Genomic DNA, 26,272 nt, shown 5'->3' on the forward strand with positions numbered 1-26,272 from the left:
ATATATTCAAATACATCACATCTAGAAACTATTTTGAACAAACGTAATTTTGGATGCTGACGTTACTGGCCGTCCACAGTTGTGGTTGATCGCATCAATCGCAACTATTTGCAAGATGGGTTTTGGATATCTGAACACACAAGGACAGCCATATAGTCCAGGATAGGCCCCATAGAAGCTTGACCAAACCTTGCTTTTTTATATATACAATATTTTTTTATGGTTTCTTGTCAATTCGAGGGTGCTGATTACGAATCTGGATGATGCCACTCGTGTAACCTTGAGCATTTCCCGCAAATTGGCAAAATCCAATATGGCCGCCAAAATATGCAAATTACCCATAAAAATCCTAAAATTGTCCGCACATGTCTATGAAATGTATGGAAGCGTGTGGCAGGAGTAAAATACACTCTGAAAAAATAATTTTTGACAAATATTTATTTTCCTGATATTCAAAATGGCCGCCATAGTCCATTGTATACACTACCATGTACAATATGAATAGGGAAAACTAATTTTCACAAATATGAGCACTAAACTGCAAAAAATCGCGATGTATGAACGAAGTAATATATGTAAATCACCATTACTAACGAGATACATAATTTGTAATGTCATAAATGGGAACATATCTGTATTTTGATGTCTAAAATGGCCGCCACTGGCCCAAAAAGTATTGAGTACAACGGCAATGGGGTCCAAAAAATTCACAAGAGTGATCACTAAAATGCATATTATTAAGATTAAACGAGTGGAATACTGACTAAAAACATAATTGTTAACGAAATATATTATTAATATGCCATGTATGTGATGAATATTGTATTTAGATATTCAAAATGGCTGCCAAAGGCCCTAAAAGCATTATCCACAATGAGAAAGTGGGGCAAAGAAATCACAAGAGTGATCACTAAAATCCATATTATATGTGATAAATTCATGGGATACTGTTTAAAAACGTATTTTCTAACGAAATACATCATTCAGGTTTAAAGTTTGTGTTAAATACTGTATTTTTACTTTCAAAATGGCCGCCAGAGACATTAACAGTGTTATGCACAATGCAAAGTGGGAAACCAATATTCACAGGAGTGAGCACCATAAATGCAGGTATTAGTGATCTATGAGTAAAATATTGTCTGAAAGCATAATCTCTATTAAGAGATATCATCTATTATGCCAGATAGGTGATAGATATTGTTATTGGAAAGTCAAAATGGCCGCTACATGCCCTACGATATTATGCACAATGTGAATGGGAACAAATTATTTCAGCATAATTTGGCTTTGCTTGGCCAATTGGGGATGTATGGGTGAAATATCGTCTGAAAACATGATTTATAACAAAATATATGATATCTTATGTAATTTATGTGATAAATGCTGTATTTTGACATTCAAAATGGCCGCCATAATCCCTATATCTATCATGTACAATGCGAATGGAGAAACTAATTTTCACAAGAGTGAGAATCATGAAATGCATATGACTGTGATATACGAGTAAAAATATTGTCTTAAACATGATTTCTAACTAAATACATCACATATTAGTTGTGGAGGTTATGAATGCTGTACTTTGAAATCCAAAATGGCTGCCATAGGTCCTAAAAGTATTATGTACATTGTAACATTAGACATATAATTTGACAGAATTTGGCTTTGTTTGACTCTAAATATTGCCTATAATTGTGAATTCTGATGCAAGGGTGAAATATTGTCTAACACCATGGTTTCTAACGAGATATATCATAATGTTGTGTATTTAAGGTGATAAACACTGTATTTTTAAATTGAAAATGGCCAACATCAGCCCTTATCGTATAATATACAATTTGAGTGTAGACAAATAATGTTCACATAAAGGGCATATGGCAGCCATTTTGTATGTTGAAATACAGTATTTATCACATAAATTACATAAGAGATGATATATTTTGTCATAAATCATGTTTTCAGACGATATTTCACTCATACATCACCATTTGGCCAAGCAAAGCCAAATTCTGATGAAATAATTTGTTTCCATTCACATTGTGCATAATATCTCAAGGGCCTGTAGCGGCCATTTTGATTTTCCAATAACAGTATTTATCACCTAACTGGCAGAATAAATGATATCTCTTAATAGAAATCATGCATTCAGACAATATTTTACTCATAGATCAGTAATATTTGCATTCATGGTGCTAATATTGGTTTCCCACTTTGCATTGTGCATAACACTGTAAATGTCTCTGGCGGCCATTTTGAAATTAAAAATACAGTATTTAACACAAACTTTAAACCTGAATGATATATTTCGTTAGAAAATATGTGTTTTAAACAGTATCCCATGAATTTGTCACATATATATGCATTTAAGTGATCACTCTCGTGATTTTTTTGCCCCTCTTTCTCATTGTGCATAATGCTTTTAGGGCCTTTGGCAGCCATTTTGAATATCTAAATACAACATTCATCACATACATGGCATATTAATAATATATTTCATTAACAATTATGTTTTTAGTCAGTATTCCACTCGTTTAATCTTAATAATATGCATTTCAGTGATCACTCTTGTGAATTTTTTGGCCCCCATTGCCATTGTACGTAATACTGTTTGGGCCAGTGGCGGCCATTTTAGATATTAAAATACAGAAATCTTCCCATTTATGACATAATAAATGATATATCTCGTTAGTATAATGATTTGCATACATCACTTCGTTCATACAACGCGATTTCTTTGCAGTTTAGTGCTCACTTTTGTGAAAGCTAGTTTTCCCTGTTTATACTGTACATAATATAGTATACAATGGACTATGGCGGCCATTTTAAATATGAGGAAAATAAATATTTTTTCAAAAATTGTTTTTTCAGGGAGTATCTCACTCCTGCCACACAATTTCATTCATTTCGTAGCTAATGTGCAGACAATTTTAGGATTTTTATGGGTAATTTGCATATTTTGGCGGCCATATTGGATTTTGCCAATTTGCGGAAAATGCTCAAGGTTACACGAGTGGCATCATTCAGATTCGTAATCAGCACCCTCGAATTGACAAGAAACCATAAAAAAATATTGTATATATAAAAAAACAAGGTTACGCCTCTTCTATCCTGGACTAATAACGATATAACCATGTTGGGCTATCATCCTTCAATTCCAATTTTACAAGAAAAAGAATAGGAAAAATCGATATGTTCGAAATAGAATTCAGGAATATAAATCCTCAGAAAATTCATTTTGCCAAATCGATCGTGATCCCTGCAGCCACTGAAGCAGCATCAGATCGATGTCGCCCTATCACTTTTCGTTGAGTGCAAAAAAAGGGTAATAATAATAATAATAGCTGGATTTATAAAGCGCTTTTTGCCAGAGGATACAAAGCGCTGCTATTATTACCCCGGCTTTAGCTCGAGCTACCATCACCGGCGCTCAGTGCATGCAAGGAATTACTCCTGCCGGGTACCCATTCACCTCACCTGGGTCGAGTGCAGCAAAGTGTGGATAAATTTCTTGCTGAAGGAAAATACGCCATGGCTACGATTTGAACACACGACCCTCTGTTTCAAAGGCGAGAGTCAGAACCACTAGACCACGACGCACCCACAACTGGGTAGCAGCAACTCCCATCTTTTAATGTGTTTGGCCTGATGCGATAGGGCTTCGAACTCCCCAAAACCAGTGAGGTGAACGCTCTACCAAACTGAGACAACACACCGGTATTAACCATTAATTTAATTTTTCTAAATGGAGAACACAAGCATTTTTTGTACTTACTTTAACAAGCTACGTGGACAGGTTAGGATGAAGCTGGTTCGATCATCTTTATTCAATCCCTGAAGAGGCTCTCCTGAAGGACTCCAGACCTGAACATTACATTGACCAAAGTGAGGTTACTACTATCATAATTACAATTATATGAACTGTGTAATATAACATACCATAAACCAAAGGTCAAATACTGTAAAAGTGGAAATTTTCGCGGTGTGGAAATTTTCGCGCATTTCGCGCGACGTGTATTTGGCGCGAAAATAAAAACGCGCGAATATTTTTGCGCCTAAATGACGATCATATCGGGGCGCGTTGGTACGCGCGCTTGCTTTGATGCATCACATGTCACGTAAGTCTACGTTTAGCCGGCCTTACACAACTTGTAGTGCTTCAACAACATCACCATGCTTCGCTATTTCAAGCCACTTTCCAAACAAAAGGAGGAACGTCTTGGACTTCCTGATCCAACTAGTGTTCCTGGTATTGATCCAGCATCAGTGCGGAATGCTAATGATAGCATCTCGAATGCCCTATCTGCGCCAGCCACTGGATCGTCGTGTGACAGCTCTAGCTCTCCTGCAAACAAGGGGAAAAAGCGAGGGCCGTACGGCGTTTACCCGAGTGAGATGCGCGCAAAGATCGGGAGGTATGCGGCTGAAAATGGAGTCAACGCTGCTGCAAGGAGATTTAGCAAGGAATTGAACAGATCGGTAAATGAAAGCACCGTTAGGGGCATGAAGAAGGCGTACCTTGTGCAATTGAATCAGGGAGTTGATGTGGATGCTGGATCAATTACCAACCTGCCGGAAAAGTGTAGAGGACGGCCCGTACTCCTTGGCGATGAAAGTGACAAGAAAGTAAGACAGTTTGTGACAGCCCTGAGGGATAGTGGCGGACCTATTTCTACGTCTATCGTCATTGCGGCAACAAAGGGTCTGCTCAGAAAATGCGAGCCCCCACTTCTGAAGGATTTTGGTGGTCCAATAACCCTAGAAAAAACTTGGGCCCGTTCACTACTCCAGCGAATGAACTTCACGAAGAGGAAGGGCACCAAGGCTGCCAAGCACCGTCCAGATGATCTTGAAACACTTGGCGGCAAGTTTCATCGGCGTATCGGACGTCGTGTGAGAAAGTTTAATATCCCAGATGAACTTGTTATCAACTGGGACCAAACGGCGGTGGAGGTTATTCCCTGTGGAAACTGGACCATGAGTGAAAAGGGGGGAAAGCAGGTAGAAATCAAGGGCATCGATGACAAGCGCCAATACACAGCGCTGCTTGCTTGTACCCTAAGCGGTGAGATGCTACCCCCTCAGATTATTTATCAAGGGACGACGGACAGATGCCATCCAAATGTTGAGTTTCCGCATGATTGGGACATATGGCATTCACCTTCTCACTGGAGCACCACAAGCACCATGGTTCGGTATGTTGAGCAGATCATAGCACCGTACGTAAAGCGTGTTCAACAGGAACTAGGAACCACTTCGCCCCCACTTCTCATCTTTGATGTGTTTGCTGCCCATCGCACAGAAGAAGTGGGAAAGGCTCTTGAAGATCTTGGCGCCCCCTGTGTCTTCATTCCTGCACGGTGCACTGACGAGTTTCAGCCTCTTGATGCTACCGTTAATGGAAAATACAAGCAACTCATGAGGAGCGAATTCCAGCGATGGTTTGCAGAAAGAGTTGCAGTGATGGTTGAAGAAGGGCGCAGTACTGAGGAAATCGCTGGCTCTGTTGATCTCCGAACAGCAACAATCAAGCCTGTTCACGCAAAGTGGCTCATGAACACTCAAGAACTGATTGCCAATGAGAAGAAGGAGTTGGTGAAGCAAGGATTCGCCGTGACGGGTATCTCCAAGGCTGTTCAGCAAGCAAGGGAAGCTCCCGTCCCCACATGCGATGATAGCGATGTGGAGGATGGAGACTGGGAGGAGTAACAAGTAACCTTTGATGCTCAAAACATCTGTAAATACGTTCAACTGGAGTTTGACTTTGACATTTGTTGACATGTTAATGTTAATTGTTCTTGTTAACTTCAAACATTTTATTACACCAATGGCACCACCCAATATGACAATTATTTGTACTGAAAATTTTTCCTAAACTGTGCATTTGAACTGGTCTACATCATTTAGTTGGAATTATCGACGGCCTTGGACAATTGGATTTTTTTTATAATCAAGCATGGATGTATGGACGGACTGATCATTCAAGTACTAGTACAGTAAATGTAAGTAGACTCTCTACATTTCTATTTTATTTATATCATTATACTCTTTACCTAGATATTTAAATATGAGTTGATAGTAGTAACCATGGAAGTAGAAAACTAGAGCATTTATCACTGTAATCATATTAGGCACGTCTACGGTAGTACGAGGAAAATAAGAGAAAGGGGAATCATGATGGTGGTCATTAAATATAATAACAAGGAGTAAAAAAAATAAACAAGGTATAAAAAAAAGAGGTAAGCAATGGGAGACGTCCACTGCCCGTCATTTAAACAAAAAATACAGGACCTATAAATAACATGAACGTTCTTATTTTCAGGTTAATTAGACTTATACAGGAAATTAATTAAAAATATGGGGACCCATGCAGGAGATGGCTAAATACATAAAATCTAGTTAGTCTCGGTAATACTCGTAGTGCCTGTTAAGGAGGCAATGAAAAAGGAAAACACACAAAAAATAAGATAAACAATGACAACATATCGCTATTACGCTACCACTCATACATTTACGAATCACAAGTACAAGGAGAAGAAAAATAAAATCTGTGCGCATGCGTGCTTATTCCATAAACAAACGTCCAATGTGCATAGCGCATGCAGAACGAGCTCAGTGCGACAAATTTGTGCTCATCTGTGGTAAGCTAGGCTCATGAAAATCGATGTATTTTCCGCATTTTCCATGCGTATTTTACTGTGTAAAACAATATTTCATCTTCCAAAGCAACGTTATGAGCGGTATTTACTACTAGTAGTATTTATTCTTCTTTTCTTCACGTTTTATAGTCCGGCAGCATTCATGAAATGTTGTAGTTTAGACTTCGTGAAGTGTATTGGTATCGCAGCTGCCCGGCCAGCACTGTGGCAGTGGTGAGCTGAGTGAATTGATCGTCCGATGGTCCGGACAGCCCGCGAAATTAAAAACACGCGAAATTCACTTCACTCCGCCGAGCGCGAAAAATTAATCGCGCGAAAATTTCCACTTTTACAGTACTAATAATGCACCAAACTGGGGGCATCGTGGTCTAGTTATGACTCTCGTCTTTCATTCTGAGGGACGTGGCTTTGATTCCTAGCCATGGCATGTTTTCCTTCAGCAAAAAATTTACCCACATTGTGCTGCACTCAACCCAGGTGAGATGAATGCGTACCTGGTAGAAAGAAATTCCTTGAATGCTTGAGCCAAGCTAAGTCTGGGGTAATATTACCCCCTGGGAGAACAATTTTCAGAACTAAAGTGGCTACCCTGTTACCCTTATTATTATCATAACTATTATTATTAATTTCTTAAATAGGGTTTGATGACCCATGCATATCAAAATGCAGTAAAGCAAATTGTATAGTTTAACGAAAAATTATGAAACCAAAATCCTACCATTGCTTCAGAGTTTGAGTTCCAGAGAAGGTGGACCTCCTTCTTGTTCCAAGCCTTAGGAATCTGGAACTGGATGCGGAACCAGTGAGTCGCCCACCTGACAATGAAGAAAAGCAAGATTCAACATCATCAAACTAAGCTAATTGTTACAGAAAACAATCATTTCTTTAGAAAGTCTTTTAAAATTAATGTTAATTGTCATAGATCGAGACCCATGTGAAGAACATTGGCAGAGACCTAAATCCCTGAAATCATAAGCTTCAGGTAAAAAAAATCATAATAAGAATAGCCAATTTTTATTAAAAAAAAAAATGGCTAAAAGCATGTTACAGCATATTATTACCATGGTCATTGGATTCATTTCAATCTCGCACGAAAAGTGCACAACTTCCACTCCCTGGGAAGCATTCCTTGCATTCACTGCAGCCTCATTATGGCGGTGGCAAATTCAAGCATACATGTACAACATCTTTCGCATCCTTCCTGGTACCCATTTAGCACTTGGGTCGAGAATGGCAAAGTGTAGATTTAACACCTTGCCAAAGGATGCTAGACCGCAGTGGGATTTGAACACACGACCCTCTGTTTACAAGGCGAGAGTCAGAAACACGGCTCTTCCTTGACAACATTGAAAATTATAACAGTAAATTATTTATTGCTTTTAAAAAGACCATGCACCTGGTTGGAATGTATTTCTGTCTTGGGCACACATACAAAAAAAATAAATATTTGAAGATTTTCATAAGACCATGAACTAGTCCAGTAAAATTCAGCAACATCACATGTGACATCAAAGACATCCACTGTACAGTTTCACAGTTCAAACATTATACATGTACGTGTTCAGATATTTGCCGTAAGAGACCTGTCTCTTACTACTTTAATTGTTTACTTTAAATTAGTCTAATGCCAATTTGTCCAATTATTTGTACCAACTCATCAACTATCATTTAGTCTACCATCAGCTCGTCCACTCTCCTAATGGTCTAATTGCCAGTTTGTCCACTCAAATTTTTTTCTAATGACCAGTAGGTCCAATATCAATTAAGTCCATACATGTATGCAAGTTGATCTGTTTGGTTTAAGTGTTAATTTGGTGAAATGAATGAGAAAAAAAAGGTATTGATCATTATGGTTATGAGCCGGAATGGTCATAGAAAAACTTGTGATTAGACGAAAATAGAAATTGGACCAAATGGTTGCTAGACGAGATGTTGATGGACCGGATGGCATTAGACTAAATGACGGTAGACCAAGTGACGAGTGGGCAAGTTGAACACAGGTGATTTGGCAATTTACCCTTTAAACTTCAAGCTTGTACATTGACTTTTACCCAATTCTGAAATCATAAAATCAAAATTGAAAAAAATATCAGCATATTGAAAATCATCGAGACAACAAAGCAAATGTGAAACAATGCATTATTTAATTATTGCTCCATCTGGATGAAAAGTCAGGCATATATTACTAAATTTTAGCAGTGAAACACTTTCTGATAGAAACATTTCTTCTTTTTTTAAATTCATACAAACACTTGGGTGATCAAATTATTGTGTTCTGTTTGAACTCATTCTTAGATCGGGACTGAAACGGGCAATTATAACTAGAACTTACGTAGGACCATATGATGACCCTGGCTTGACTACTTCGGCAGCTGGGTACTTGGAACAACCCGCATTCCATGCCTGAGTGGCCTCCCCAAAGGTCATCCGACCTTTGACCTTTCTGTGAGTGATGCGCACAGGGTGCTTTTCTAGAAAAAGCCTGTAAATACAAAATAAATAAATAACAATAACAATATACTTACAGAGCTACCAAGTCTCACGCATTGAGCGTGAGACTCAAGCATTTTGGACTCTTGTTCATCCCCTCAAATCTCTGTCTCACGCAACTATCACGGCCTATCCCCATATACATTGTACACAATGTCTGTGATCTCACTCAAGATTCACAAAAAATCTCACGCATAGCTGGTCTTTGAACTTGGCATCTCTGTACTTAATCGTGTAGCGCAGAAACTATGTGCATATATTCTACTGCATGGTAAAGAGCTTATGAAATGCTTGAAAATATATTTAGAATAGGGAGAAAAAAATGAAACGGAATTAGTTGAAAAGATAGGTTTCATAAATAAAAGTATAACCATGATGATGTGAGGTTGCTAATTTCTGATTGTAATCTTTACTGGATAAAAGCAAATGTCTCTAATAATCAAAATTAATTAGCGTATAATGAATTAAACATCTCTATATGCACTTTAGAGAGTAAGACATATACATTGTAGGTATATTTTCAAAAGATTTTAACATTATCTTCCATGCAAACCAATACCATTTTTAGATCCTTGAGTTCCTGGAAACATATTATCATCATATTCTCTTTTTTTGTATATTCACCATGTAAATTTTATCATAATGCCAGAGGCATTGATCAAAAGTGATATAAAATCTAAGCTTCAATGTTCTATTTGTTACCATATCTGTCGTAAATATGAAGCCCTGAAAAATGCACATGGAAAATCACTGTTTAGTGCTCTAAAAAATTGATTTGAAGTGACAGGTAACATCATCTCATTTGTATTCAATATGCTTCACTTGTTAAAGTTAAAAAACCCTAGCATCAAATTCTTAGATGTTGATTTATCAGTCACAAATATCTTGAAGGTATGCACAAATGATATCCAATTTATGAATTCCTGGGATTTTTTTTTAATTAATGTACTAAATACACCACAAAGCAACACTCAGGAATATTTTTTTTGAAGAATTTTGTGATGTGATCAATGTCTTTCGCATGTGCTGTAGTTAATACTCACTTTCCATACAAATTACAGTCAGTGAAGTAGGCATCTGATATAAACTTCTCCGCTCTTTCCAGGGTACACCGTTTACTCTTGAGAGGAACCGGGGCAGATCCAGACTCAGCCATCATTCAATCTGAAATAAAAAAATCATTAAAAAATAGCTCAATCCTATTATCAAGGTCTAAACTAACCCAGGGAGCGCCGGCGCTCAGGAGCTTACCGTGTATTTACCCATACTCACGGGACAAGGGTAGATTATGGTCAAAATATCTAGCAAGATAAATTGTGAAAACAGAAATTATGCACTAACATCGATTATATGGATGAAAGTCTAACGAGTGGTAGAATCCTGACATCGATACACAGACTGGAACCTCAAAAAACTAAAAAGTTCTCTCCTTCTACCCCAGTCTCGATCGGCCATTTTGTTATGATTCACAACAAAAACGGCCGATCGAGACTGGGGAGACGGGAGAGAACTTTTCATTTTTTTGAGGTTTCAGTCTGTGCCTCGACGTCAGGATTCTACCACTCGTTAGACCTTCATCCATATAATCGATGTTAGTGCATAATTTCTGTTTTCACAATTTATCTTGCTAGATATTTTGACCATAATCTACCCTTGTCCCGTGAGTATGGGTAAATACACGGTAAGCTCCTGGGCGCGGGACCGCTACGCGGTCCGGCGCTGCCTGGGTTAGGTCTTAACATAATGAGCTATACAACCTCTAAATTGATATATACCAAGGGTTTTTTTACCTGACTGCTATAAGAAAGCACGAATGCCTTTGAGCAAGCAACCAGGGGACCAATGGCTTCAGGTCATCTATGAGGGAGCTGGTAATGAGGATAAATGCCTTACCAAAGGGCACAAGCGCACCACTTGGGAATCGAACCCTAAGTCACCGGAATCCAAAACCCCCGCTCTACCGACTGAGCTATATGGCGCCTGGTCTACCTTCATTGAGTTTAATGCCACTCCGTCAATCAACATTTCGTCTAACAACCATTTGGTCCAATGATCACATCGTCTAATCACCAGTTCGTCTATGACCATTTCTTCTTTTTATAACCAGTTGCTCTTATACCCAATAAGTTTTGAATCATTTCGCCAAATCAAAATTGAGGCTAATTAGACCAAAATAGCTATTTGACCAACTGGTTATTAGACAAAATGGTGAGTGGACGAAATGGCAATAAGACCCTGCGGATAATGGACAAACTGACGTTTGACCAAATTATAGTAGATGGGTTGGTGATTGGACGAATTGACATTAGACCAATCAAAAATAAACCTACACAACCTGGGCATCCTTTATTTTTCTTTTTGGATTCAATATTGGTGTATGTCTACTTAAGCCATGATGACAAAACTGTCTCATAAATCCTATGATTTACAAAGATGCACATTTTTCACAAAAATGTGCCCATTATTTTGTAACACGAGTTACAATGGAATGACCCTGATGGTCATAAAAATATGGCTTTTTACTTACCTTTTGGGTAGAGCTGAGGTGAAACTATTCTCTCCTGATCAACATTTGACAAATGACTGGCAGTGACATCGCATGCTATGGGTAGGGTAGAGCAGACTTAGAAAGCTCTCTGCAAAAGGGGGCGGTTGCTTTATGTACTGTACATGTAAATAAAGACAGATTGCAAAAATATGGAACTGACAAACACTGTTGTTGTGGCCCCATTTACATGGAAAAATAAAACATAAGTAGTATTAAATAGATCAATTTAATCATCAAACAACTTTCCTACTTTGGCACTGGGAGAAGGTTCCCATAAATTGCAAAGGTTTATTTCCGATTCGTCTAGTGCCAACTCGTCTACTACCATTTGGTCTATCATCAGTTCCTCTACTCACCAAATGCTCTCATTTTATAGTCTGTCATTCCATCTAACAACCAGTTGGTCCAATAGCCATTTAGTCCATATACCATTTGGTCTATTAAACTAAAGTGTCAATTGTTCAAAATGAATGAAAAGAAAACGTGTATTAGACCAACTGAAATGGCAATAAAATGGTGATTACACAAAGTGATGATTGGACCAAATTGTTGTTAGAAAAAATGTTGATGGACGGAATGGCATTAGACTAAATGTGGTAAGTGGGTGAGTTGGCAGAAAAATAATTGGCAATTTACCAATGCAAAATAGGGTTCCTAAATACATCATGCCTCACAATCAATAGCAATTTACTAAAGGTTCGCTTTTCTTGTGATAGGAAGTGTAAACCAATTTGCTCTGTACAGCTAATATTGATCTACCAAGCAAGTTCCAGAATTTGCTTGGATTTTTTTTTTCAATACTCCTTAAAACCTTTGTGTTGTTAAACTGGCTTTCAATTTTCAAATCAGCAATTATGTTTTGACCCATTTATAGTTTTTACAATATAACTATTAAAAATCCAAGATTTAATGGAAAGAATCATATTTTAAGTGTGAAGTCATATTTCTATAATTTTCCAATTTAGAGTGTAATGATTATCTTCAAGTACAAAAAAAAATTATACAGGCATTGTATCCAACAAAGAAGTATATATTCTCATCAAGAACATATTTACTTGTAATTGATAGCAGTCTGGGTAAAGCACAAAGTACAAGTGTCTCCTAAAAGGTACAATGCACAAGAGTTAGCTCTGTAGACCACAGCAAATATCTTACAGATACCGGTACCTCTCATTATTTTAGAAAAAAATACTTAAAGTGATTGGTTAACATTGGTTTGACTTTAAAAAATCTGAGCTAGAAGGTCACTTGTCACCTGTGTCTGTGATATGTTACACAAATGAAGCCCAGAAAAAATTGTGTTCGAAAATAATTATTTAGTGCTTCGAAAATTGAAATATAAAGTGACCAGAAACACCATCTTAATTTCATCCCATACATTTATGTGTACTATTTAGGCGTCTATAAGACGCCCATTTACAAAATCGGGGCTTGCCTTGTAGTTTTAGCTTTTCATTCTCAATAATGGTTGTTTTCAGGGTTTATTAGTTCTAATACATGCACTTGTACACATGTTTCATCTTTGTTTGAGAATTTTTTAAATCGACTGCTCACAAAGTTAAACAATACCTTTAAAATTCCTTCTTTTGCCGTTGAGTAGTCCTCTTCATAGAGTATCGTATTTGCAATTCATACAGAGTAAAATACAAATGTGAAGAGGGTTTGCCTTTGAACTGCTGCCTGTCGGGAAGCAAACACAATTTGTGGTTGCAGCTAGAGAACGATCGAACAACCATATCTCGCCTGTACAAATATGTGTGCACAAACAATAAAAAATATGTAACAGGTCATCACACAATGGAAGTTTTATTTGATTACAAACATACATGTACATTGGAAAAGAATTATCAATAGAGATATACATTATCTCTTCAAATGATGTATTGTTTGGAAGACAGAGTCAAATATTAACTAGGAGGGAGCACACCCCCCCAAAAAAAAAAACATATATAAAAAATACATATACTGTGAATAAACAAGTGGAATGCCTCTGGCCGTCTCACCTGCATCACGCGGTTCAATATAGCAGCAGTGCTGACTTTGAAAACTACTCTAACTCGCACAAGATGTTCAGTGATACATGGTTACTTTTATGTCCACTTTTTATGAACTAGACCAATAAACTTAGAGATATGATGGTTATTCAACAAAAAAACCCAACATGGCCACAGTTCATTGGCCTTACATGACCTTTGACCTTGATCATGTGACTTGAAACTCGCACAGGATGTTCAGTGATACTTGATTACTCTTATGTCCAAGATTCATGAATCAGATCCATAAACTTTCAAAGTTATGATGGTAATTCAACAGATACACCCAATTCGGCCAAAGTTCATTGACCTTTGACCTTGGTCATGTGACCTAAAATGGGCACAGGATGTTCAGTGATACTTGATTACTCTAATGTCCAAGTTTAACGAACTAGACCAATAAACTTTCAAAGTTATGATGGTAATTCAACAGATACCCCCAATTCGGCCAAAGTTCATTGACCCTAAATGACCTTTGACCTCAATCATGAGACCTGAAACTTGCACAAAATGTTCAGTTCAGTGATGCTTGATTACTATTATGTCCATGTTTCATGAATCAGATCCATAAACTTTCAAAGTTATGATGGTAATTCAACAGATACCCCCAATTCGGCCAAAGTTCATTGACCCTAAATGACCTTTGACCTTGGTCATGTGACATAAAACTCACGCAGGATGTTCAGTGATAATTGATTAAACTTATGTCTAAGTTTCATGAACTAGGTCCATATATTTTCTAAGTTATGATGACATTTCAAAAACTTAACCTCAGGTTAAGATTTTGATGTTGATTCCCCCAACATGGTCTAAGTTCATTGACCGTAAATGACCTTTGACCTTGGTCATGTGACATGAAACTCTAATAGGATGTTCAGTAATACTTGATGAACCTTATGGCCAAGTTTCATGAACTAGCTCCATATACTTTCTAAGTTATGATGTCATTTCAAAAACTTAACCTCAGGTTAAGATTTGATGTTGACGCCGCCGTCGGAAAATTAGCGGCGCCTATAGTCTCACTCTGCTATGCAGGTGAGACAATAAAAAATGAATGGATGAATGAGGCTTGTTCCTCCTTTGACACAGGTGGGTGTGGAATAACAATTAGCCCACAGGCCACAGTGCTTAATAATATTAGACAGCTGGCAGCCATCTTTAGAGTTTTTTAACATTTTTTTTTCTCCTCGACCTCGTACACAAAAAGTTCTGTCTCGCTCGTTCTCCTTTCAAAATTGAAAACAAAATGGCAGATCGATACCGAGAAGTTGCGAGAGCGAACTTGATATGTCTAATTTTTCCTCTTTTTTTGAGCAACTGAGGCTCCATTCCAGTTCGTGTCGCTATGTCAAGATTCTGTGTCACTATAATCGACCTTCAGCGATATAAAATGAAAAATCAAGGGGCATTATTGTGAAATTGGGAACCAGTTCCTAATTTCCACAGGACACTTTTTCACAAGACATGACCCACCTATCTTTACGAGCTTGCTCACTTTTTCACCACAGCTGGCGCGCTGATTCAAAATAAATCTAATCCTTCAAAGAGCTTAGTCTTAGATCAGAAAGAATGATTTTGATGCTGTCTTTTCTCTACTCGCTAAAATGGGAACCATCTAATAAAATTCTGGGGTGGTATTCTGAGATCCATTTTATCTCAGATAAAATAAAATATTTTATCTCCGTTAAAATCAGTGAGATAAAATGCCCTTAAAATATCTCCAAATTGGTATTCTGAGAACCATTTTATCTTCATTTTATCTCTGTAAGACACACCTACTTTTTAATCAATATCCAATTAGAAACGCGCTATTATAGCTCTTTCGTGTCAGTCAACCAATGGAAATCCATTCCACAAGGTGTGGCAAAGGAGTGAGATTGCGTTAATTTTTGACTTCAAATACGCTTGCACTATACGCTCGCGCGTCTTTACAGAGATTTCTTTTTAACAAAAAGGACAATGCTCTCATCTTTTTTCGAGGTCTGTATCGCATCTTTTCAAGCATCATTTCAAAGACAATATTAGTAAAGACAAGTCTTATGAAATACTTTCTTATTGTACAGGAATAACGTTAAGGTGTTATTCTTAATAAATATATAATTTTTCTTCATTTTCATGTCAACATTTGGGGTTAATTCACCTAGAAATATTGGTGAAATCAACGTCGCGGAGATAAAATAGCCCCTACCCTCTTTTAAGTTTATTTTATTTTTTTCTTCAAACTATCTTGGGCGCAAGCACATCATCTGCGTTGCAATACCCAGATACGCGATGCCTTTGTCTACGCAGGCACTGTTTTGTTGCGTATCATTAAAAGTTACGCAAGATAAAATTTATACGCAAGATAAAATTGTAAATTTTATCTGAGAGATAAAATGTCATCTCAGAATACCAATTTCATTTTAAGAGATAAAATAAAATATTTTAAAGATAAAATGACCTCAGAATACCACCCCAGAATAACAAATGCTGGTTCCTATTTTCATGAGTAGATAAAGACAGTTTATCAATCAGATTTATTTCGTCAGAGCGATCCCATTGTACCCCTTTTTGGAGAGTACCCATGTCTGCCAAATACCGTCCGTAACGGGCGACTCCCGGGCTCAGCCCCCGACCCCGCCGGCCCTTCTCGGGCTCGAGCTCGACCATCGACATAGTCCGGTCGCGTGTTCGCGGCGAAAACAATTTATTAACTTTTCTCTTTAATTATCAAGTTTTACACCGTTGGGGTCTTGCGTTAGAGAGTTAGACTTAGAAACAAGTGTGGTACCACTTACAGTATTACTTTTCTCCTCGCAAAATCTGTAAGCGTAACATTTTATATCAGTATAGTAACGTTAGCAGCCGGTTCGACGACGATGGAGTACCATACGCTAGTCCGGCCGCGCCGGCAGGCACCCGCCAAAGCGGCCGGGCGGCGGGGGACGCGACATAGCCACTTCGTACCTAGCTACGGGGGAAATTGCTGTTGCCAGTAGTAGTATGGAACGCTTTAAGAAGCATACGGTATTCAATAGGGCACACATGAGTATTACAGACCCCCATTCACTCACGTGTTATATCATAGCTCATCAAAAAATCATTAAAAATCAATCCCTCGATAGATTTTGCTTTAATTCACTGACATTAGTCACAATTAACAGTACATTAAGACTTGATATGTTAATCAGGTACTTGACCAGCTCAATCAAAAGTTAAATGGCCTGAAATAAGACTAACCATAATTTCGGCCAGTAAACTGGGCGTTGTGGCGTGCGCCTGTAATCCAAGCTGTGGGGAAGTTACAAATTGATGCAGAGGTTCGAGCCCTGGTCACGTCTTTCGGATGGTGACGTTAAAGGTCGGTCCCAGACGTAAATAATCATATCTGATTGATACACGTCTGACAAAACTCAAATACACACACACACACACACAGTTCATTGCCACAAAAACCAGAACTGCATTGTGGGTAATAATAATTAAAATGAAATACAAAAATGCAGTCTAGCCTCCCCAAACGCCTTGATTATGAAAGAGTATGAACATAGCATTATGTCTATCGTTTTTCTTTTGATATACAAACATTTGATCTATTTTTAATGAATTATTTTAATCAATAAAGTCATGTGAAATATAAGGTTAAGATGCTAATATTTAAACAGAAGGAAAACTAGAAACACACACCCACAGCCTATATAATGAGGCCAGGTTTTATGTTTACCTTAACATGCATGTTTTGCATAAGAGCAATCTGTTGCAATGCCAATCAAACAGTAGGGGGGGGGAGGAGACGGACATTATATAACAAAAGTCGGGGATATTAAATTTTCCTTCCTTCCTTTTTCTTTCTTTCTCTCTCTCTCTTTCTTTCCTTTTTTCCCTTCCTTCCCCCTCCCTCATTTCTTTTTCTTTCTTTCTTTCTTCCTTCCTTCCTTTCTTTCTCTCTCTATCTTTTTATCTTCCTGTGATCAGTAATGGAGAGATTCCATCCTATATCAATTTTATTGGATTTAATTAACCATGAATTACCAATCCGACCAAATATTTGATCTCAAATCAAAGAGAAGACTATATTCATTATACATTAATGCCTAAACTTGAAACCAAAGTAATATTTGAAAGAAAAAAAATGATATAAATCCCTGAAAAATGTGTTTCCTTTTTAGATGGGCGTACCACAAGTCTATAATACTAAAGAAGTGTACACGGTAACACTTTGTAATTCCGAAGTTTCGTAATTCCCAAGGTTCTTTATTCCGAAGGTTCATAATTCCGAAGCACGAAAATTGCGCATACCTCGGTGTTCGAGCGAGCACAAGCAGAAAATGTTTATATTCAGACCACAAAACAGAAATTTTACAGAGCACTTTTTATAAATCAATTTGTAAATCAAACAAAATAATCAAAGAAAGTTCCATTTCCGAGCTGAAATACTTTTCGTATATTATGTTCAAAATTTGATATTTTAAGCTACATAAAAGCAAAATATGTAAATCACCTAAAAGGCAATGCGAACGTGAAGCACGAGCGAAAATTTCATATAGAGACATGAAAGATTTAAAAAAAAAATAATTTTCCAAAAATAAAATTATTTTCCTCATCTTATTTCATTCAATCATCTTCGTCTCTTATGTTTCCCCCTCTCTTTTCCCTTCTTATTTTTCTTTCTTTCCCCTTTTTTTCTTTTTTTTTGCTCAGCCAATACGGGGGAGGGCGGGCCCCCTGGATCCGCCTATGCGTGTTATCTTTTAATGACAACACCGTTTTGTTACCAAAATGAATTAATTTATTTTTCGGAAATACGAAACTTATTTAATTTTAGGATTAACGAACCTTATTCCGTTTTCGGACTAACGAACCTTCGGAATTACGAACCTCATTTCGTTTTTGGATTGACGAACCTTCAGAATTACAAACCTTATTTCGTTTTCGGATTAACGAACCTTCGGAATTACGAATGTATGTGATTGTACACAGCCATGCAATACAAAGAAACCTTGAAAATTATGTTGATCGTCATTCTCGAGAGAACAATATCCCGACTTTAATCATTCAAAACAACATTACTTACATATAATGAATAATATTGAAGCTTATACAACATACATATTTCTACTTTCTAAACACAGACAATCTTAAATGTACAACTAAAACAACCACTTCATATTATTGATTACACAATCAGTCAATTCCATATATAAAAATATAAACATTGGGCGAACGTACATTATACAAAAGAATAAAACATACATGTATATAGATTTTGTAAATATACTAAATGATTATTTAAATAAATGAAAAGAAAATGGTGCAACAACAATTAAGCTATTACATCAGTAAGATTGACTATAAATGTGTATTGATAAAAAGGAAAGCCGCTCAGAGAATTTTTTTTAAGTCGACATAGGTTCATTAAGAAAGGCTAGGGCCCCTATTGCATAAAACTTTAATAATCAATGGTATTTTTGTATTAAAATGTAATTACCATGACACAGGACTTTCACCGGCAAAGTCAAGTGTATGTGAAAGTTACAATTGATTTTTTATTCACAAGTGGATTAGGGTACTCCTATAAGAATTTTTATCCATATACATGCAAAAATAGATTGGTTCTGAAAGTTAAATGGGTAAAGAATGAAAAAGAAAAAAAATAACCAACCAAAGATGGGGAAAACACCTTTACAAATAGACAAACCTTCACCTAAATGGTGTTTCAAAAATTACTTGCAAGTAAACAGTTTAAGATAACTCATGAATATGCATGAGCTACAAAAGGCATGAATATGCAAAACAGATACATGTACATGTAGTATCTAAATTCATACATGGTATTAATTGTGAGCCTGTTCTGGTGATCTTAACGATCACCTTCGACACTTCTTTTTCCACGAAATTTAAAGAATAACATCAGATGCAGCCTCTGTTCTAAATGATTGGTATGTGCTAGTATGCCCAAGTATCTCATAATGAAAATATGAGTTCTATATTTAGCCATAAAATGAGCATATATAACGAGCTAAGTACACTGCCTTATGCATACAATGTTATTATATGAATTGCCTGATTTCACTTGTTGGGTTGCTAAAAAGATGATTTTTTTCTCACATGAAACTGCGTGCATATTCATAATATATTATCCAAAAAGAATAAAAAATAAATAGTAATACAAAAGTGGAAGATTTTGACATTCATATCCCAATTAGGCACCATGTTATAATCAAACATATGTATTCATGGTAATTACAAAAACCTCATAATAATAATCAAAATAAACAGTTCTTGTATAGTGCATATCACATTATGAATCTAATGGCTATATGCACTTTCAAAGGACTTAGATATTATTATCCTAATAAACCTAGGCCAAAATCATTTGTTTGGCTATGTGAAGAATAAGATACAGAAAAGAAAGGTGTTCCTGAGGCTATTAAAAATGTTCTAAACAAAAAAAAGGACTAATAAGTAAATCAAAAAGTATATTTTGAAACAGAGTTTGAAAGACGGCAACACTACAAAATATAAAATTTGGTCAACACACAGAAAACAAAATGAGACATATTTCTAGATGTGCCCATGGACACAGATTTGATCCCAATTCAATCAACAAACCTTTTTCAAAAAGTAAAGTCACTTTCTCAAATTTTAAACATACATAAGGGTAAAATTTAACTGTAATAAAGAAGTGAATAATCCTCAACAATTCAACAATTGCATCTTATTTTGTACTCAACATTCTACAATTTTGAACACTGATGAATTCAATTATCTCCTGGACTACCAACACTTTGTCAATATTCAACTTCAACAAAGGACAGTTCGTCACATATCAGATGTCCCTGAAGAAAATATATAAACCTTGAATAAAAAAACATAACATATTAATCATATATGGTAATAAATACCTTAGATTTATTCAAAATTTAAAAATTTATTTCATTCCATTATTTTTTTGAACACTTACATATAAAATTCTACAGGATTCTTAAACAAAGGTAGTCCCTATCCAACATAGAACATATCAAATTGTGATAGAAAACTCGATGAAATGAACCATGCATTTACTGTAAAAAGAGCCAGTCCCTAATAAACATGCAAATAATATTCATAAAGATTAATTATGCATGCATTTATCAATATTTGTGATACCCCCAACACCTGATATGAGATTATGTAACCTATTTACAGTAACCGATGAATACATACAACTACATATTATGAGATATATCCACAGATATCAAAATTATTTTGATTACAGGGCCTGAAAAAAAGGCTAAAGTTCATTATTTTATACATGTCTATCCTAAACTATAGCAAGAAAATATAAGACTATGACTTGGATTCAAATTTTTCTCATGTACTTGCATACCTTTACAACAAAGGCTCTGAACCAGCCAAGTTGACAAAAATTCTATACAGATGCAAACATTCTAAATATAAACTATTCTAATATAGTATTAATAAGCGAATAAACTGTACAATATATTTGTACATAACATGACCCTGAATATCTCAAAATGTTTGCAAAGTTTTATAATTAATTTTTTGAAGTTCATCAAGACAGTTCTCACGTGACTTGAGTCATCACTGTGGAATGAAAAACAAAATCATCACATATCTATCCCTCCTGGAGAGAACACAGTGCTTTCACAGTGTGTTTAATGTGTGGTAATAGTGTGTTCATAGTGCATTCAGTTTAGTTCAAAGTGTGTTCACAGTACTCTCAGTGTATCCACAGAATTTGCAGTGTGTTCAGTGTATCCAGTGTGTTTAATGTGTGATAATAGTGTATTCGCAGTACATTAATTAGTTCAAAATGTGTTCACACACAGTGCTCTTAGTGTGTCCAGTGTTTGCAGTGTGTATTCAAAGTGTTCAGTGTATTCACAGTGTGTTTCATGTGTGTTACTAGTGTTTTAAATTAATTTGGTGTATTCACAGTGCTTTCAGTGTGTTCAGTTATCAGTGTGTCCAGTTTCCGCAGTGTGTTTAGTGTTTATTAATAGTGTATTCAGTTAGTTCGGTGTGTTCACAGTGCTTTGTGTGTGCATAGTGTCTGCAGTGTGTTCACAGTATGTTCAGTTTATTCAGTTATTTACATTGTGTTAAGTGTATTCACAGTATGTTCAATGCATTCACAGTGTACTTAACACACTGTAAACAGACTGTGAATACTATTCACAGTCTGTTTACAGTGTGTTAAGTGTGTTTGCAGTGTGCTCACATAGTGAATTATATGAAACCTATTTGCATTATACAATTGTAACAATGTGAAGATTACTTCACACTTGTACAGTGTTGGCATGCAATGTGTTCAGTGTGGACTATATAAAACTGTGAACTGTGAAAACGTTAAACTATAATAATATGGACACCTCTACCATGTGTTCACAATGTGCATTGTGGATGATTTGAAAATGTGATTCAAACTGATAGTTACCATGTTCAAATGTGACAATGTGAAGATGATTCCACTGTGGATACCTCCACAGTGGGAGTGTTCACAGTGTGTTTACACATTGGACTAAGTGTGAATACAACTTACATCAAGTTCCACTTCGTGAACACACCTTGAGATACTGCGTTCTCTCCAGCAGGATACCTCCACGTCTGCATCATTCATAATCATATCAATTAACTGACGTAGAATGAAAAGGCCTCATTATCACAGAACAATACTTCAATCACATGCAAAGTTATTCCATTTGATGAAACATGCAATAAGCAATACCCATTAGTCAATAACCAATTATATGATGCATGTACCAATTGCTCTTGCGTTATTAAATTAATTCAAGCCGAGTTGGAAAGGATATTAGAAGCAATGTGTTTTGAAACGTCACTTGCACTGGTTCCTTGAAAGCAGATTTTTAATCAAGAGTTAAGGGGCTGGCACAACTGGACGCTTTAGCAAGTGTACGCCAACTTTGTATGGCAAGTTGTTTTCACTTTTAATCCTGTTTTTTCAAGTATTTAAATTCTTAATATCGAAGATCTATTTCCTGATGTCAAGAAAATCATTTCGTTTTGTTAAAAACAATTTTTGGTATCAAGAATTGAATTAATGTATAAAGAATATTTTTTTTGATAAAATAAAACTAGAACATTTATGATAAAATATGGCTTTCCATGCTTTTGTCAGCTTGCCATACAGGGGCTACTGTGCTCAGATGTGACAGCCCATTTGGATGCCTGTTTCATAAAACATGTTATCAAAAGAAATTGCAAAATAGCAGTTTCCAGCTACTGAAATCACTCAATTTGATTGGCTAAGAGAAAACTTGTAACAGAAATTCTTCAAGAAACAGGACCCAAGAGTTGATGAGAGAATGGGTGTGGTCCCACTGTGAGCTGTTACTGTCCCTCCCCCATTCCCCAAACCTCTCATTATACCATTGCTTCTGCCTCGTGAGGGGACATGGCAGCCTCCGCCGACTTTGGCAGACCCTTGCTCAAGGTAAGCTCGTGTAGCGCCTGCTGGGCGAGGAAGTTCTCCCTCTTTATCTGGTTCTTGACGTTATCGGGCATATCCGGGATGACGTATGCAGTGAACATCTTCACGATGATGATGACATGCTGGGATGCGGTTGCCGAGGCAATCAGAAGCGATTGGTTGGGATGCAGAATTGGGTTTCGGGGGTAATGCAATGTCGGGCAATGAGGAAGCAGGTTCATGCGCAAGGGATGGGAAAGGAAAAGAAATAAATCATAAAGTAATGAAATGACCTGGAAAGCAAAATTCAAATCAAATTGCAAATCCTTATGATGCAAATATTCAAATCATATACATAAGCCGGGCATGAGTGGAATGAGAATCAAATAAGTTAAATTCCTGAAAACTGACAACCAAATCAAACTAAGACTGTTGATACTCAATACAATAAAACCACACACATTCAACCCTGCATGCCTCTAAGCTAGCACACTCGAACTCCAGAGAAATATTGAGGATGCCAAAGAAATATTGAGGGGGTAAAAAGAGAAAGAAAGTTGACTTTGAGCAGGTGACATTCATTATAATATACACAACCAAACATATTTCAGATAATTCCATGCATAGGGTACTAGGTCAATTTGATTGTGGGGTTGTTTTACATACAGAAAATGCTATTTTTATAAGAAAATTTTGATAGCAACATGTATTAAGAATGAGCGGTCAACAGGACTGAGTGATGATTTTACATAGAGAGAGCGAATGATATGTAACCAATTAATTCACAGGGAACTTGAATGAAATTCATGTAAATGCAGGATAATACACTCAAGACAATTGGGGACAAGATCAGCATCACCAATATCTGATATATTTTGTAACCACAAGGTAATTTACAAAGCTACTCAAAACTAGATACTTCTTGTCATAATGTAGTTGGGGGGTATACAAGTATGTAAAAAAGCCAGTTTACGACAGTTCATTTCGTTCGGTCCAAGAAAGTAAGACCTAACCCAATTAACAAATTTGAGGATTAAGGATGATTTTAATTCTTAATTTTACGGTATGCAATGGATTACATTGTATTTGTGCTATTGCTTTTTTTTATTAACCCAAATGATGTGGATTGGTACAACCATTGCCCAGTAGTTAAAAATGATGGCAGTAAGTTGCATAGTTCTAAACATAACGAATCATTAAAATATGGACATTGTAAAAATGATGAATATTCACAATCCTCAGCATATATATTTCATTTCTTTTTAAAACTTAGAATGCAACGATTTGTGTCACTAAATTTTTCTTCAGCCAAGTTCATATGTATTACAGCAATACAGCAGGATCAAAATTGACAATATGCTACTCAAGTTCATTTAGAGTGCGAGATCACTGCATTCTTCAAATTGGCAGTAAATAGAAAGATTTCATGGAAGAATTTATGCCAAGTGAGAGTGAAAGGAGGGGTGAATAGGGTTAAAGATGATTGCAAACACATTACCACACTTCAAAATAGGTGAAGCAGCAACTAATGATTTTTCTTTCCTTGTGTTCTAAAGTGCATACAGCATAATTTCATTATGATACAACAGATCAATATTTCCATTATTCAACAGTCAAGCCTCTTATAAAACACTAGTATCACACATGTTTTGATCAATAAAATGTAGAAACATTAATTCAAGAACACTTGTTAATAGCAAGATTTAAAAGGTGAAACCCTGTTAGGAAAGTCACATGCATATTTCAAGAGTCAAACTTTCTCATGAAGAATGTGAACAGAAAAAACACTAAACATGGATTCTTGTTCTGAATTCTGAATCGTAACACAGCATGCACATGAATAGGGTATGGAAAGTGTAAAAGTAAATGATATATGTAAAAGCTTCAACACTTCTTTTCAATGAGACAGAATATGGTACCATACAAAGTCTGGTATTGATATATACAAGAATGACAAAAAACAGCTATGACAGAAAAATATGAACAACCATCACTATTGACAGTTTTGGTCTATAGAGGGGGCTATATATAAAATACAGTACGAAATATGTTCTATGAGGAAGTGAATTGCTCCAGAGGCCACTGTCATGTACGAGGCAAATCGGATTTAGAAAGATACGTTCTGGTTTGAAATGAGTGGATGCAGACGCGATGATAGTGAAGATCGCTGATGGATGATGCGTAGTCGTGGCGACAGGAAGCCGGTTTAGGGCTCGACGGGGCCAGAAGCGCCGGAAGCGTCTTCAGGTCCGCCGGGCGGGACCAGCTTCTTACTCTTGCCCCGGTTCTCCACCAAGGCCGTGCGCAAGGCCTGCTGGGCCAGGTAGTTCTCGCGCTTGATCTGGTTCTTGACGAACTCGGGCATGTCGGGAATGATGTAGGCCACAAAGAACTTGATGAATAAGACGAGATGCTACAGAAGGTGAAGAGAGGGTATATTATGGTTATACAGATTCACACGGAATGAGAGAGTGTGTACGATCTCTAGGAAGAATCAAAAGGATAGGTAGATAAGGATAAAAAGAGAAAGATAAAGATACAGAGAGAAAGAGCGAAAGGGGAGGGAGAAGCAGGATCAAGGAAAACAATGAAAGAGACTGACAAAGAGGTCTGTCACGTTCGGGAGGAGTTTACAGAGTGGAAATAGAGAAAGGATGTAGGTACACTAAGAGAGGGTATGTCCTCAAGGACAGGACCAAAATGATAAGGCAGGTAAGGTATAGATACAAGGAGGAAACAGAGAGACAGCGAGAGAGAAAGAAGAGAGGGAAAGGAAGAAGAGAGAGAAAGAAGATAGAGAGAAGCAGGAGACAGGCAAATAATGAAAGAAGAGGTCTGTCACATTCAGGAGTTTACAGATTGGAATTTATTAGAGAAAAGATACAGGTACCGAAGTACAGATAAACACGCAAAGAAGGTATGTCCTCCAGGACAGGACTAAAATGATAAGGCAGGTAAAGATAGAAAGAGGAAAGATAGAGAGACTGAGTGAGAGAGAGAGAGCGAAAGGGGAAAGGGGAGGAAGAGGCAGGAACAAGACAAATATCGAAAGAGCCTGTGAAACAAAGAGGTCTGTCACATCCGGGAGGAATTCACATAGTGAATAGAGAAAGGACACAGGTAAGGAATAACACTG

The 26,272-nt window shown here is 36.8% G+C and overlaps 2 protein-coding genes across 13 annotated transcripts in view; both read right to left on the reverse strand.

Annotated features, from left to right (window-relative positions):
• LOC121406387 (alpha-mannosidase 2C1-like) overlaps nucleotides 1–16,659 on the reverse strand; it is a 46,878-nt gene extending 30,219 nt beyond the window's left edge. The window contains exons 1-6 of the mRNA XM_041597426.1: nucleotides 16,502–16,659; nucleotides 11,671–11,807; nucleotides 10,187–10,307; nucleotides 8,986–9,135; nucleotides 7,372–7,468; nucleotides 3,770–3,858 (exon numbers count right to left, since the gene is read on the reverse strand). Of these exons, the coding sequence (XP_041453360.1) occupies nucleotides 3,770–3,858; nucleotides 7,372–7,468; nucleotides 8,986–9,135; nucleotides 10,187–10,302 (452 nt within the window). The 5' untranslated portion in view covers nucleotides 10,303–10,307; nucleotides 11,671–11,807; nucleotides 16,502–16,659. The remainder of the gene's footprint in view (nucleotides 1–3,769; nucleotides 3,859–7,371; nucleotides 7,469–8,985; nucleotides 9,136–10,186; nucleotides 10,308–11,670; nucleotides 11,808–16,501) is intronic.
• A 2,066-nt stretch (nucleotides 16,660–18,725) lies between these two features.
• LOC121405697 (anoctamin-4-like) overlaps nucleotides 18,726–26,272 on the reverse strand; it is a 93,866-nt gene continuing 86,319 nt past the window's right edge. For 11 of the 12 annotated variants that reach the window (XM_041596615.1, XM_041596613.1, XM_041596607.1 and 8 more), the window contains one exon: nucleotides 23,896–25,549. In XM_041596615.1, the coding sequence (XP_041452549.1) occupies nucleotides 25,343–25,549 (207 nt within the window). In that variant the 3' untranslated portion in view covers nucleotides 23,896–25,342. Of the gene's footprint in view, nucleotides 23,280–23,895; nucleotides 25,550–26,272 lie in introns of those variants that run through there. The other variant, XM_041596608.1, reaches the window with a different exon arrangement.

This window comes from Lytechinus variegatus, chromosome 19, assembly GCF_018143015.1.
Source record: "Lytechinus variegatus isolate NC3 chromosome 19, Lvar_3.0, whole genome shotgun sequence".
Lineage (NCBI taxonomy): Eukaryota > Metazoa > Echinodermata > Echinoidea > Temnopleuroida > Toxopneustidae > Lytechinus > Lytechinus variegatus.